We start from the raw sequence: 12,647 nt of genomic DNA, 5'->3' as shown, positions 1-12,647 counted from the left end.
TGTATAATGATGGATGTCGGGAGAATGCCTGTCTGGGTGTATATATATAAAGCAGCGTTTATCAGTGATTCTACCGTGATTTTTTTCTGATGTATAAGATGGACACCCCTAATATAATGTGTGATGGTCGCACAGGCGCGTGCAGGAGCGGGAGGCCTGGTAAGTGGCGCACAGAGGTGCTGTATACGGGGCAGCTCAGCGGCACTCCAGCTGTTGTGAAACTACACCTCCCAGCATGTCTTGACGGGCATGCTGGGAATTGTAGTTTCACAACAGCTGGAGTGCCGAAGGTCGCTGACCCATGCTAGGGTATAATTGTTTCCTATTGCCCTGTCACCCGGGTTTTTACTGGTTTTTGCCCTGTCACCCGGGTTTTTGCCGGTTTGCCCTGTCTCCCGGGTTTTTACGCGTTTTTGCCCTGTCTCCCGGGTTTTTACCCGTTTTTGCCCTGTCACCCGGGTTTTTACCCGTTTTTGCCCTGTCACCCGGGTTTTTGCCTTGTCATCCGGGTTTTTATCCATTGTTTTCCTTGTCACCTGGGTTTTTCTTTACTACTTTTTTGTCTGTCATTTAGGTTTTTGTCACCTGGCTTTTTACCATGGATTTTCACCTGCTTTAGGTCAGGACTCCACGGTGTTTAAACACGCCTGCCGGGTAATTTGCATTGCGATATAATTGTCTGCAACGCAAGGAATTGAGAAGTCTGTAGAAAATTCTGCCTCAAAATTCAGTCTGGAATTTTGAGGCAGATTTTGATCTGCCTGCACACCGTTTGCCGTGTTTTTTTGCAGCGGTTATCGCCTGCGGCCATTGAGCGCCGCGGGCAAAAAACGCAGCGAAATCCGCTTTCTCTGCCTCCCATTGATGTCAATGGGAGGTTAGAGACGTAAAGACTTGAAGATAGGGCATGTTCCTTCTTTTGGGAGGCATTTTTTTGCGCGTTTTCTGACGCCGTTTCCGCGTCAAAAAACATGTAAAAAAACCTCAGTGTGAACTGGCCCTTATAATTATACACCTAGATTTTTATTAGAAGAACCATACTAACTGTTCGTAACACATGTCCTCATGGCCCAGTTAAAAAATAAACCTCAAAAATATAATTTTATGTGGTCAAAGAAAACGTTGAAAACTATTATTTTTTTTCATCTAATTTCTCAAATTGTTGAAAATGATTCACGTACTAGCGAGACCGGCCTATTTATATCAGGGGAAACCATTGACCACGCTATGACTATACTACAAAAAAATAAGAACGTTTTTGGGGGAGCGGATTTGAGGCTTTTTTTTTTCACATAGGCAAACATTAAAACCGTGGTGCGGTAATTGCGCGGTTTAAACCACGAGTTGCAGGTAATTACATGGCGCCCCAGCCTGAAGGTAAAGGTCGCACGCAGCCGTTCTATTATTGTGGACAGAATGTTTTAAACTCCCATTACCCGGTCTTGTTGCTTTTTCTTAAAACCACATCGTGCCCTATTAATCCTGGTTTTGCAGCGGATTTCCCTAAGGCTGGGTTCACGCGACCATGTTACGTCCGTAATGTACGGAACGTATTTCGGCCGGAAGACCCGGACCGAACACCGTGCAGGGAGCCGGGCTCCTAGCATCATAGTTATGTACGACGCTAGGAGTCCCTGCCTCTGCGTGGAACTACTGTCCCGTACTGAAAACATGATTACAGTACGGGACAGTTGTCCTGCAGCGAGGCAGGGACTCCTAGCGTCGTACATAACTATGATGCTAGGAGCCCGGCTCCCTGCACGGTGTTCGGTCCGGGTCTTCCGGCCGAAATACGTTCCGTACATTACGGACGTAACATGGTCGCGTGAACCCAGCCTTAGGTTTGCTCCATTAACTTTACAGGGGAATATAGCACTTTTGTCGTTTTTTGCAGTTTTTTTTTACAGTGTTCACCTTGCGGTTTAAATAATATGATAACTTTATTTTTTGGGTCATTACAATTGCCGTGATACGGTATATGTGTAGTTTTTATGTTATTTTTACACGTTTGCTAAATAAAAATCTTTTTTTTATGGGAATTTATTTTTTTTGTGTACTTTTTATTCATTTTTATTTCACATTAATTATTTTTTCAGTCCTACTAGGAGACTTCACGATGCGATCTTTAGATCGCAGATATAATGCTTTGGTAAAACTGACAGGCATCTATTAGGACGTGCCTCTAGTGCGGCCTAATAGCTATATAGCCAGGGCAGACCTGGGGGCCTTTATTAGGCCCCCGGCTGCCATGGCACCCCATCGGATGTAAACTCAAATGCAGCAGTCGCTAATGACCGCGCCATTCGTGGGGTTAAACGGTCGCCATCTAAGTAAACTTCGATCGCTACCGTTGGAGCAGGAGCTTGGCTGTCACTAGACAGTCGAGCCCCGGCTCCAGCTTACACGGGATACCCGTGCTGGTAGTCGATTAGGCCGCCGTGAAAAGGCGACCGCCTAGAATAAAGCCCATTAATGACCGCCGTGAAAAAGACGTATGGGCGGTCATTAAGGGGTTAAACATTCAGGATAGTGTTTTCGGGTTTTTTTTATTTTTTATTTTTTTTTTACTTTTTGGGATTTGGCAGGTAAGGCTTCATTCACATCTGCGCTAGGGCTCCGTTCAGGCGTTCCGTCGCAGCTTTACGTCAGAACGGAACCCTGACTGCTAGGTGTGAACGTAGTATAAGGCCCCATGCACACGAACGTGCTTTTGCGGCCGTAATTCACCCGAAAATCCACGGAAGAATTGCGGCCCCATTCATTCCTATGGGGCCATGCACACGACCGTGGTTTCCACGGTCCGTGCATGGCTCAGGAGTCCGGGCTTATTGAAAATAATGGTCGCGGCCATGTGCGTGGCCCGCGATTTGCGGGCGGCTTGCGGCTGACAGTCCGCTGCCGGCCGACGCGAAAATCACAGCCGTGCACATGGCTACGGTCGTGTGCATGAGGCCTCAGGCTCCACTTGCATCAGACTCCCGGCAACACACATGATTTATTCATTTAAAAAAAATGTTCGCTTTGCTGTAAAGTTGCATGAAGGCGCTCATGAGTGTAAAGAGCTGTGCACCATTTTCACAATGTGCCAAGTGTCTACTTTCAGAAACTTTATAGGTATAGGGGCATATAATATATTTGTTTTTTTTCTGTTTTCTAATTCAGGTTTTATTTGTGTATGTTAAAGCGTAAAAATTGTCCCAAAACCTGACCGCAAATTTTTTTTAAAGGGTTTCCTAAAAGCGAACAAGCCTTATATGGAATTAGCAGTATTTATATTATGTCTTTGTATTTTTTTTCTATACCTTTCAGTGTCTATATGATCTGGTTCGCAGCACTTGGTGTCTTATCAGTGGGCGGCGGCCCCTCCTTTAGGTTTTTCCTTACTCATCGTACCCACAGCTTGTACCCGCGGTTTTTGGTGATTACAGATACAGCTCGCTCTATTCAGCACACTGACCCTGATACTGTTTCTCTGTATTTTTCAGACCTCATCCAGCATAATGAAAATTTTGTTACTGAAGGACCCCAAAAGTGGTGACGTAGCCTCAGACCCTTACGTTCAGGTGAGAACAATAGAAAAATAATATATTTTTTATTTTTTTCTGCTTTTGCTACTCTACGCTTACTGTATCTCTTATCCTCTTTACTTTGCTTTATTCACGAGGCGCATTAAGCCCTTGATGCAATGCAACAAAAAATATCTTCATAAGACCTCATACAGACGGCCGTAGTGTGGACGCATTGGAGTCCTAATAAGCACTGACATTTAGGGTTTGACGAAGACTGGTTTTTATTACAGGAGTCTTTTCGCGGAGGACGTGTTGTGACGTACGTAGTGCGGTGGGGAAACAGCGGGAATACTGAGATTGATAACTTAGTTATATTACTGTTTTTGGACTATTTAACACTTCTTTTTCATTTTTTTTATTTATTTATTTCTTAAAGGGGTTAGTTGGGTTTTTAAAATTGATGGCCTGTCCTAAGGATAGGCCATCAATTAGGAGTCAGTGGGGGTCTGATTGTTGTAATCTTTGCCGATAAGCTCTTTGAAGTGGCTTAGCGCTCGTATGAGCGCTGCAGCCTCTTCGTTGTTTACATGGTTTCCTTCTCGTTCGTACTTTGCATACACCATTACATCTGTAGCGGCTGTGGAAGGTATTTCACCACTGTGCTATTCGAGTACAAGCGCCGCAGCCCCTTCAAACAGTTGATTGGCGGGGGTGCCGAGAGTAGGTCCCCCACCCATCTAATATTGATGGCCTATCCTAAGAATAAGCCATCAATTTTAAAAACCTGAATTGATAATGGAAAATAAAAGTTAAAAACCTGAATAACCCCTCTAGGCTATGTTCACACAGGGCAGACACGCTGCGTAAATGTACACAGCGTATCCGCCCTTGTCCCCGAAGGGAATTCCGGCCCCAAAAAAACGCACCAAATTGTGGTGTTGTTTTTTGGCTGGAATGTCGACGGCAGAAAACATCAGGTAAAAAAAAAAAGAAGCTTATACTTTACCGTAGTCATAGCAACGCATCCCTCTTGTGATTGGCTGCAGCAGTCACATGGGATGAAACGTCATTCCTGCAGGCCGGGCGGGACGCAGGAGCAGAGAGATCTGGGTAAGTATCATTTTTTTTTTTTCTCTGAGTTGCGATTTTTGCGGCAGAATTGTAGCTTTTCCCCCCCACAAAAATCGGAACATCTTCTATTTGTTGCGGGTTTTACCTCCCCTTTGAATTCAATAGGGAAAACCCACAACAGAAAAGCAGCGATTCCGCAACAGGAGGAGGAGGAGGACTGATATGCAGGGAAGGCTGTCAATCACTGAGTAGGACCGCCCATTGGACTCCTAAGCCCAGAATGAGCAGATGTTTTATTATATAAGTTACAAGTTACACTGAATATTTTCCCACAAAATGATATATAAATCTGCCCAGCCCCTCCTGCTGTATAACGTGCTGCCCGCAGATCGGACTTGTGACTGGTTCACTTTAGAGGAGTTTATCCCATGACCTGCTCCACGTCATTGTCTATATAGGAAGGTTCAGCGTATACAGGCAGCATGACAAATTCCTTCTGGTTTCCCGTCCGCTCTCTCCTGGAATTATGCAAAAGAAAATGCGCTGTTTGTTCTATTAGGGTCTTGAAATGCATAATTACCGTGATTTATCTTCCTTCCTAGGAGTTGTCCTCACATGGATATCAGACCACGCTAATCCCTGTGTTATCCTTCACATTTGTGTCCTTGGAGCAGCTCTACGACAAGGTATAATCTCACCTTATTCCAGCACTGAGCTCACGCCTGTTCTCCTTGTCATTCCTGTAACCTAATACTTCCCATTTTATCCCTGTTCCATAAAGGGTTACTAGCTGATATAATTTTCATCCATTTCCAATCCGTTTTTAATCACTGTTTGTCATCCATTTGCCATCTGTTTTTCATGGCCGTTAAAAAAAACCTGATGGATTGAATGTCAGGGTTTGTTTTTTTGTCCAAACTCCCTGAAACACCACAGTGCCCATGTAGATAGTGCCGCAATGCCCCTGTAGATAGTGCCCACATAGTGCCACAGTGCCCTTGTAGATAGTGACACACACAGTGCCCATGTAGATAGTGCCCATATAGTGCCACACTTTCCCCCTGAGGACAGTGCTATACCCCCCTCCCCTGTAGATCGCACCATTGGGTTTCCCTCTAGAAGCGGAATCCCCAGCCAGAGCATTGCCGACGCTCTGGCCGGGGATTCCGCTCCTGGAGGATCCCCTGACGTCACTGTCCATATAGGGACAGTGACTTGAGGGGCTCCCTCTAGGTATGGAATCCGCGCCAGAAACGCTCTGGCCGGGTATTACAGCAGTGAAGTAAAGGACTTCCCCCGGGCTCAGCTCTTAAAGTAGCGCTGTGCCCTTAGAGTCCCCTTGGCCAAGATCAGTATTTACCGGCCGTCACAAGGATTGATTCCTGAAAAATGAACGTTAAAAACTGATCCATTGAGTTCTATGGGGGCCGTCTGGCCGTGAAAATGGCAAAAAATAGGACATGACCTATTTTTTGACGGCCAGTATTCACAGCCGTTAAAATCTTCAGTTTTTCCCTGTCGTGTGAATGTAGCCTAAATATCAGCCCAATTTCATGCCTAAAATAATAATCAGAACCCCTTTGGTGGATACTAATTAAAGGGGTTTTCCAGGAGTAATACATTGATGACTTAAACCGCAAATGTTCGAGCTCAGTCTTATTCAAGTGAGTGAGTCTGAGCTTCATTACCAGGCACAGCCGAACGTATAGACGAGTGCCTGTGTAAGCAATAAAGGGTCTGCGGCGTTTGCTGTAGCGCTGCTGATAGTCAGGGTCCCGGGGACCATAGATCATATCAGTATTCATCACATCTATAGGGTATCAGTCTGACGTTATGTCTTTTTTTTTTTTCCTTCCTTTTTTTTTTTTTTTTTACTTCCCGTCTTGGACTGTAAGCTTTCCCGTCCTGAATGTTATGAAGGGCTCATTTTCACCAGTCCGAGGGCAGTGGGAGCTGTCAAATTATGTTTGGAAAGTAATAAAGAAGGTAAGTTCTGATAAATGCCAACTGTTTACATAAGACCGTGATCTTTCCAGTAACGTGGTGTATTCAGTAGGATGCGTCAAGTGTCCATAACTTCATTTAATTTCCCCACAACTCAAAATCTCCTGATAACCATCCTGACCTTGTCTAGAGATTTAGATCCCCACACCCTCGCTTTTTTTATACCACATTGCACAGAACCACGGAAGGTGAAGGCATTATATAAATATATGACATATAGTACTTTGGGATTAACCCCTTAATGACCAGCCTATTTTAGACCAAGCCATTTTTTACGTTTTTCCATCGTCTCATTCCTAGAGCTATAACTCTCTCATTTTTGCGTCGACTTAGCTGTATAAGGTCTTGTTTTTTGCGGGACAAGTTGTATTTTTTAATAGCACCATTTTGGGGGACATATTATTTGTTGATTAACTTTTATTAACTTTTTTTGGGGGGGGAATAGAAAAAAACCTGAAATTTTGCCACTCTTTTTCGCGTCTTAAATCTACGCCGTTTACCGTGTGGTATAAATAACACAATAGCTTTATTCAGCGGGTTGTTACGATTGCAACGATACCAAATTTGTATAGATTTTGTATGTTTTACTACTTTTACACAGTAAAAACGCTTTTTTTTCAAAATTATTTGTTTTTGTGTCTCCATATTTGAAGACCCGTAACGTTTTTATTGTTCCGCCGATGCAGTTGTATGAGGGCTTTTTTTTTGCGGGAAGACTTGTCGCTTTCATTGGTACCATTTTGGAGTAGATGCGACTTTTTGATCACTTTTTATAACATTTTTTTTAAGTCAGGATTCACAGAAGACAGCAATTTTTCCATAGTTCTTTATTACATTTTTTACGGCGTTCACCGTGCGGGTTAAATAATGTAATAGATTTATAGTCGGGGTCGTTACGGACGCGGCGATAACAAATATGCGTAACTTTTTAAATTTATTTTGGTTTTTTAATAGTAAAGGAGTTTGTGAGGGGAAAAGCTGGGTTTTTCATTTTTTTCACATTTTTTTTTTTATTAACTTTAATAAACTTTTTTTTAACTTTTTTTACTAGTCCCACTAGGGGACTTTAATATGCGATTCTCCGATCGCTATTATAATACACTGCAATACTTCTGTATTGCAGTGTATTACTGCCTGTCCGTTTAAAACGGACAGGCATCTGCTAGGTCATGCCAGAGGCATGATCTAGCAGGCATTCATGACAGGCAGACCTGGGGGCCTTTATTAGGCCCCCGGCTGCCATAGAAGACACAGACACTCGGCGATCGTATCGCCGGGTGTCGGTGGGAGAGAGAGGGAGCTCCGTCCCTCTCTCCAAAACCACTCAGATGCGGTGCTCGCTATTGTGCACCGCATCTGAGGGGTTAAACATGTGAGATCGATACTTATATCGATCTCACACGGCAGAGCAGGGACGCCCCCAGCCCTCAGCTACCTCTGGCAGCTGAGAGCAGGGAGATTTGACGGCTCCCTGCTCTGTTTACTCATCCTGATACAGTGCCGTAAAAAGGCATATGCATCAGAATAAAGCCCGTTAGTGGCCGCCGTTAAAAGGCGTATTGGCGGTCACTAACGGGTTAAAGGACTTTATCCAGTGCATACACATTAATGCTGTACAAACATTAAAAAAGCCCTACTCACGTCACTGATCCCTATCCGCTCCCGCTTCGCCGCTGCCTGGTCCCCCGCCAGTGATTGGCTACAGCGGTCAAATGTTTCTGTGTCGAGTCACTGTTGCAGCAGGAAGTAGAGACTGGCTGGGAAATGGGCAGCAGCAGGATGGGAACAGCTGGGGATCGACGAGTATGGTTTTTTTTTTTTTTGTTTCTACAGCATTGTTGAACTGTTTCAAAAATAGTTTTTATGCATTGGACAACCCCCTGACAGGTGCTTAATAATCAAATATCCTGTCTATCAAACAGTCATTAAAAAAAAAGTATATAAGGGCCTGTTCACATCAGCGTTGGTTTTCCGTTGAGGGGTTCCATAGGAGGTTTCCGCCGGGAGAACCCCTCAACGGAAAGGCAAACAGAAACCTTAGCTTCCGTTTGCATCACCATTGATATCAATGGTGACGGAAACATTGCTAATGGTTTCCGTTTGTTACCATTCCGTCCGGTTTCCATTTTTTTGACGGAATCAATAGCGCAGTTGACTGCGCTGTGGATTCCGTAAAAAAAAACGGAAACCTGATGGAATGGTCAAACAGCGCTGCGTAATATGTTGGCGCTATACAAGTAACTATAATAAAAATAAATAACTAATATTGCCACAGTGCCCTCTGTAGATGCTGCCACACACACCCTTGTGGATAGACACCCCAAGTAGATAGCTCCATTGGGGCTCCCTCTACGAGTGGAATCCCCAGCCAGAGCTCCTCTGCTAGAGGAGCCCCTAATGTCACTGTTCATACGCAATGACGTAAGGAGATCGGAATGTGATGTCAGGGGCAACCGGAGCACTATTATAGGCCCTGCTCCGGAACTCTGGGGAAGCAACTGACATCAGTGTCCATATATGAACAGTGATGTCAGGGGCTTGCCCAGAGCTGGAGTCCCCGAGCAGAGCCGCTTCTAGCACCCTGACTGGGATTCCAGCTCTGCTCCTGACATCACTGTTCATATATGGACAGAGATGTCAGGGATAACCCCAGAGCTGGAGTCCCGGGCAGAGCGCTACTAGCTCCTGACAGCACTGTCCAGCTCTGGGGAAGCCCTAGACATCGCTGTCCATAAGTCAGGGGATTCCACAGAGTCCCGGAGCAGAGCCTATGCTAGCGCTCTGCCCGGGACTCAGGCTCTGGGGAAGCCCCAGACATTGTGTCCATTCATGGACAGCGATGTCGGGAGATTCCAAAGAGTCCCGGAGCAGAGCCTATGCTAGCGCTCTGCCCGGGACTCCGCTCTGGGGAAGACCCTGACAAAACTGTCCATATATGGCATGGATGTCAGGGATTTCAGAGTCTCGGAGCAGAGCCGATACTAGCGGCTCTGTGTCCTGCGGGTCGCAGACGACAGCCTCAGGGGGCGCGTGCTTGAGACCCCTGGGCTACATCATTTTCAGGGAGGCAGTACTATCTGTGTCTTACATGCTTACATGGAGATATCTGTGTCTACTTCATATATAGGGAGAAACAGGGAGGCAGTACTACCTGTGCTTATATCATTTATTGCAAAACCTAGGGATACAGCGCTACCTGTACATCATATATATGGAGAGACAGAAATGTTGTTTTATCTGAGCCTGTGTGGTTACTTTATCTTATTGCAAAAAATACGTACTGCTCCCCTTAGCAAGGTGACCACCACGTTACACTGAATCCTAAGCGCAGAGATGGTGGTCATCTTGCTGTCACATGGGCTGTTGCTGTGCAAGCGCCTCCAGCCCTTCTAAGTGCACATTCTTTTTTATATACCGTATATGTCGGCGTATAAGACGACTGGGCGTATAAGACGACCCCCAACTTTTACCCTTAAAATATAGAATTTAAGATATACTCACCATTTCGTGCAGGAGCGCTTCACTATGGCCATCGGCGGCAGGACCCAGGACTCTCTGTCTCTTTGAACTCGCGCATGCGCAGATAGGCTGCTTCATCGCGCGAGATCTGAGAGGCAGGGAATGAGAGGAAAGGGCGGGCCCTTTTTACAGCGTACACATCATAAATGATGCAAAAACATTGTTGTCCGCGCCATTACTGAATGTGTGTATTTTATGTATTGAGACTTATTTTAATGTTTATTGTAAAAAAGGTGAAGGTGTATTTTTTTTTACAATTTAACAATACTTTGTTTTTACTTTTATTTTTAAACTTTAATGTACTGACATATATCAGATATGTGCCAGTACATTAACCTGTGGACGGATAATACACAGGCAGTTGTTAGGACATACTTGGGTATGTCTTAACAACAAGAAATATGGTAAGACAGCCCTGGGGTCCGTCAATAGACCCTGGGCTGTCTGCCCATATATGGTATGGCCCTCGGTCGCGTCACAGGAATTCCCTGTGACGCGATCCAGGGGCATCCCCCCTTCTCACTTTCCCCTGAATGCTGCAGTCAGCTGTGATCGCAGCATTCAGGGGAAGAACGGCGGAGATGAGCGGTTTCTCTGATCTCCGCCGTTATAGAGCGGGGCTGCGGCTGTGTAATACAGCCATTGCCCCGCTCCTGACAGGAAGTGCGCGCGCGGTCAGCATGAGGTGATGCGGCCGGCGCAGCACTAATGAGCGGCAGTTCAGGCACTGAAGACAGAACATGGGGGTGTTTTGTAGCGCGCCCGCCATGTTCTGTCTCCAGTGCCGCCGCTCATTAGTGCAGCGCTGGCCGCATTGCATCATCCTGACCCCGCGAACTTATGACTCAGGAGCGGGGCTGTGGCTGAATTACACAGCCGCGCTCCCATACATTCATGTGTATTATACTGAGCTGTGCGGCTGCAATGTGCATCCCTAATGTAGACAATATCCGGCATATAAGACGACCCCACACTTTTGAAATTTTTTTAAGGGTGTAAAAAGTCGTCTTGTACGCCGATATATACGGTATATATATATATATATATATATATATATATATATATATATATATATAAAATCATGTATTAACCCCTTAACGCACCATGACGTAACTGTACGTCATGGTGAGCAGTAAGTTCGCGCACCTTGACGTACAGTTACGTCAGTGCTTTGACAGTTAACCGCCGCGCGGCGCTACACCGCAGCGGCGGTTAACTGTGCAGGGTGTCAGCCCTGCTCTCCCCGTTGCCGATCAGCGGCCTGTCGCCGCTGATATCGGCAGTTAACCCCTTAATTGCGGCGCTCGATTTTGAACGCCACAATTAAGGTCTTTAGCGCCGATCGGCAGCCCCCATGTGAAATCACGGGGGCTGGCGATGGTACCCATGGCAACCGGACGCCAGACAATGGCTTCCGGGTTGCCATGTACAGAAGCCTATGAGGACCACCCCGAGGGTGGTCGTCGTAGGCTTCCTGTCAGTGTGACTGTCACGTCACAATGACAGTTGGAATGCATTACACTACGTGTGTAGTGTAATGTATTCCAGCAGCGATCAGAGCTGCAAGTCTAAGTGTCCCCTAGTGGGACAAGTGAAAAAAGTAAAAAAAAGAATAAAAATGTTTTAAAAAAAGTGTAAAAATAAAAGTTATAAGTGACATAAACAAGAACTGCTTTTTTTCCTATAATAAGTCTTTCATTATAGGAAAAAAATGAACACGTAAAAAAAAAGTACACATATTTGGTATCACCGCGTTCGTAACGACCCCAACTATAAAACTATAATATTATTTTTCCCGCACGGTGAACGCCGCAAAAAAAATAAACGAAAAACAATGCCAAAATCACTATTTTTTGGTCACCACCCCTCACAAAATATGTAATAAAAAGTGATCAAAAAGTCGCATGTACGCCAAAATAGTACCGATACAAACTACAACCCGTCCCGCAAAAAACAAGCCCTTACACAGCTTTTTTGACTGAAAAATAAAAAAGTTATGGCTCTCAGAATATGGTGACACAGAAAATACATTATTTTCTAAATAAGTTATTTTATTGCTCAAACGCTGCAAAACATAAAAAAACATATATACAAATGGTATCGCCGTAATCGTACCGACCCGCAGAATAAAGTATAATGGTCATTTATAGCCCAGGGTAAACGCCGTCAAAAATAAATAAAAATCATTGTCAGAATTGAAGGTTTTTGGTCACCTGGCTTGCCGAAAAATTGAATAAAAAGTGAACAAAATCGCATGTACCCCAAAATGGTACCAATGAAAATTACAGATTGTCCCGCAACAAATAAGCCCTCACACGGCTCCGGTGGTGAAAAAATAAAAAAAGTTCCGGCTCCCAGATTATGGCGATGCAAAATGTGCAGAGTGTCCAAAAGTGGATAAGATCGGGCACCATTTATCAGTGCGACACCGGCCACATATCTGTGGATTATTATTTATTTACCCCATTATTATACCCTCTTATTATGCCCCTGATGTACTCTGCCCAGCCTACATGTGCCCCAACATTATAAACTGAAATACCA

General features: G+C 44.9%; 1 protein-coding gene across 8 annotated transcripts in view; it reads left to right on the top strand.

The window, feature by feature from the left end:
* The window catches only part of UROS (uroporphyrinogen III synthase), a 40,022-nt gene that overhangs the window by 313 nt on the left and 27,062 nt on the right, over nucleotides 1-12,647 (top strand). Inside the window, exons 1-5 of one of the 8 annotated variants that reach the window (XM_075843117.1) lie at nucleotides 233-309; nucleotides 575-654; nucleotides 3,486-3,563; nucleotides 5,183-5,266; nucleotides 6,476-6,566. In XM_075843117.1, the coding sequence (XP_075699232.1) occupies nucleotides 3,501-3,563; nucleotides 5,183-5,266; nucleotides 6,476-6,566 (238 nt within the window). In that variant the 5' untranslated portion in view covers nucleotides 233-309; nucleotides 575-654; nucleotides 3,486-3,500. The other 7 variants (XM_075843116.1, XM_075843122.1, XM_075843115.1 and 4 more) reach the window with 7 other exon arrangements.

The sequence above is a fragment of the Rhinoderma darwinii genome, chromosome 11, assembly GCF_050947455.1.
Source record: "Rhinoderma darwinii isolate aRhiDar2 chromosome 11, aRhiDar2.hap1, whole genome shotgun sequence".
Classification (NCBI taxonomy): Eukaryota; Metazoa; Chordata; class Amphibia; order Anura; family Rhinodermatidae; genus Rhinoderma; species Rhinoderma darwinii.
The sequence above is the reverse complement of the archived record's forward strand: the minus strand, read 5'-3'. Positions and strand labels throughout refer to the sequence as shown.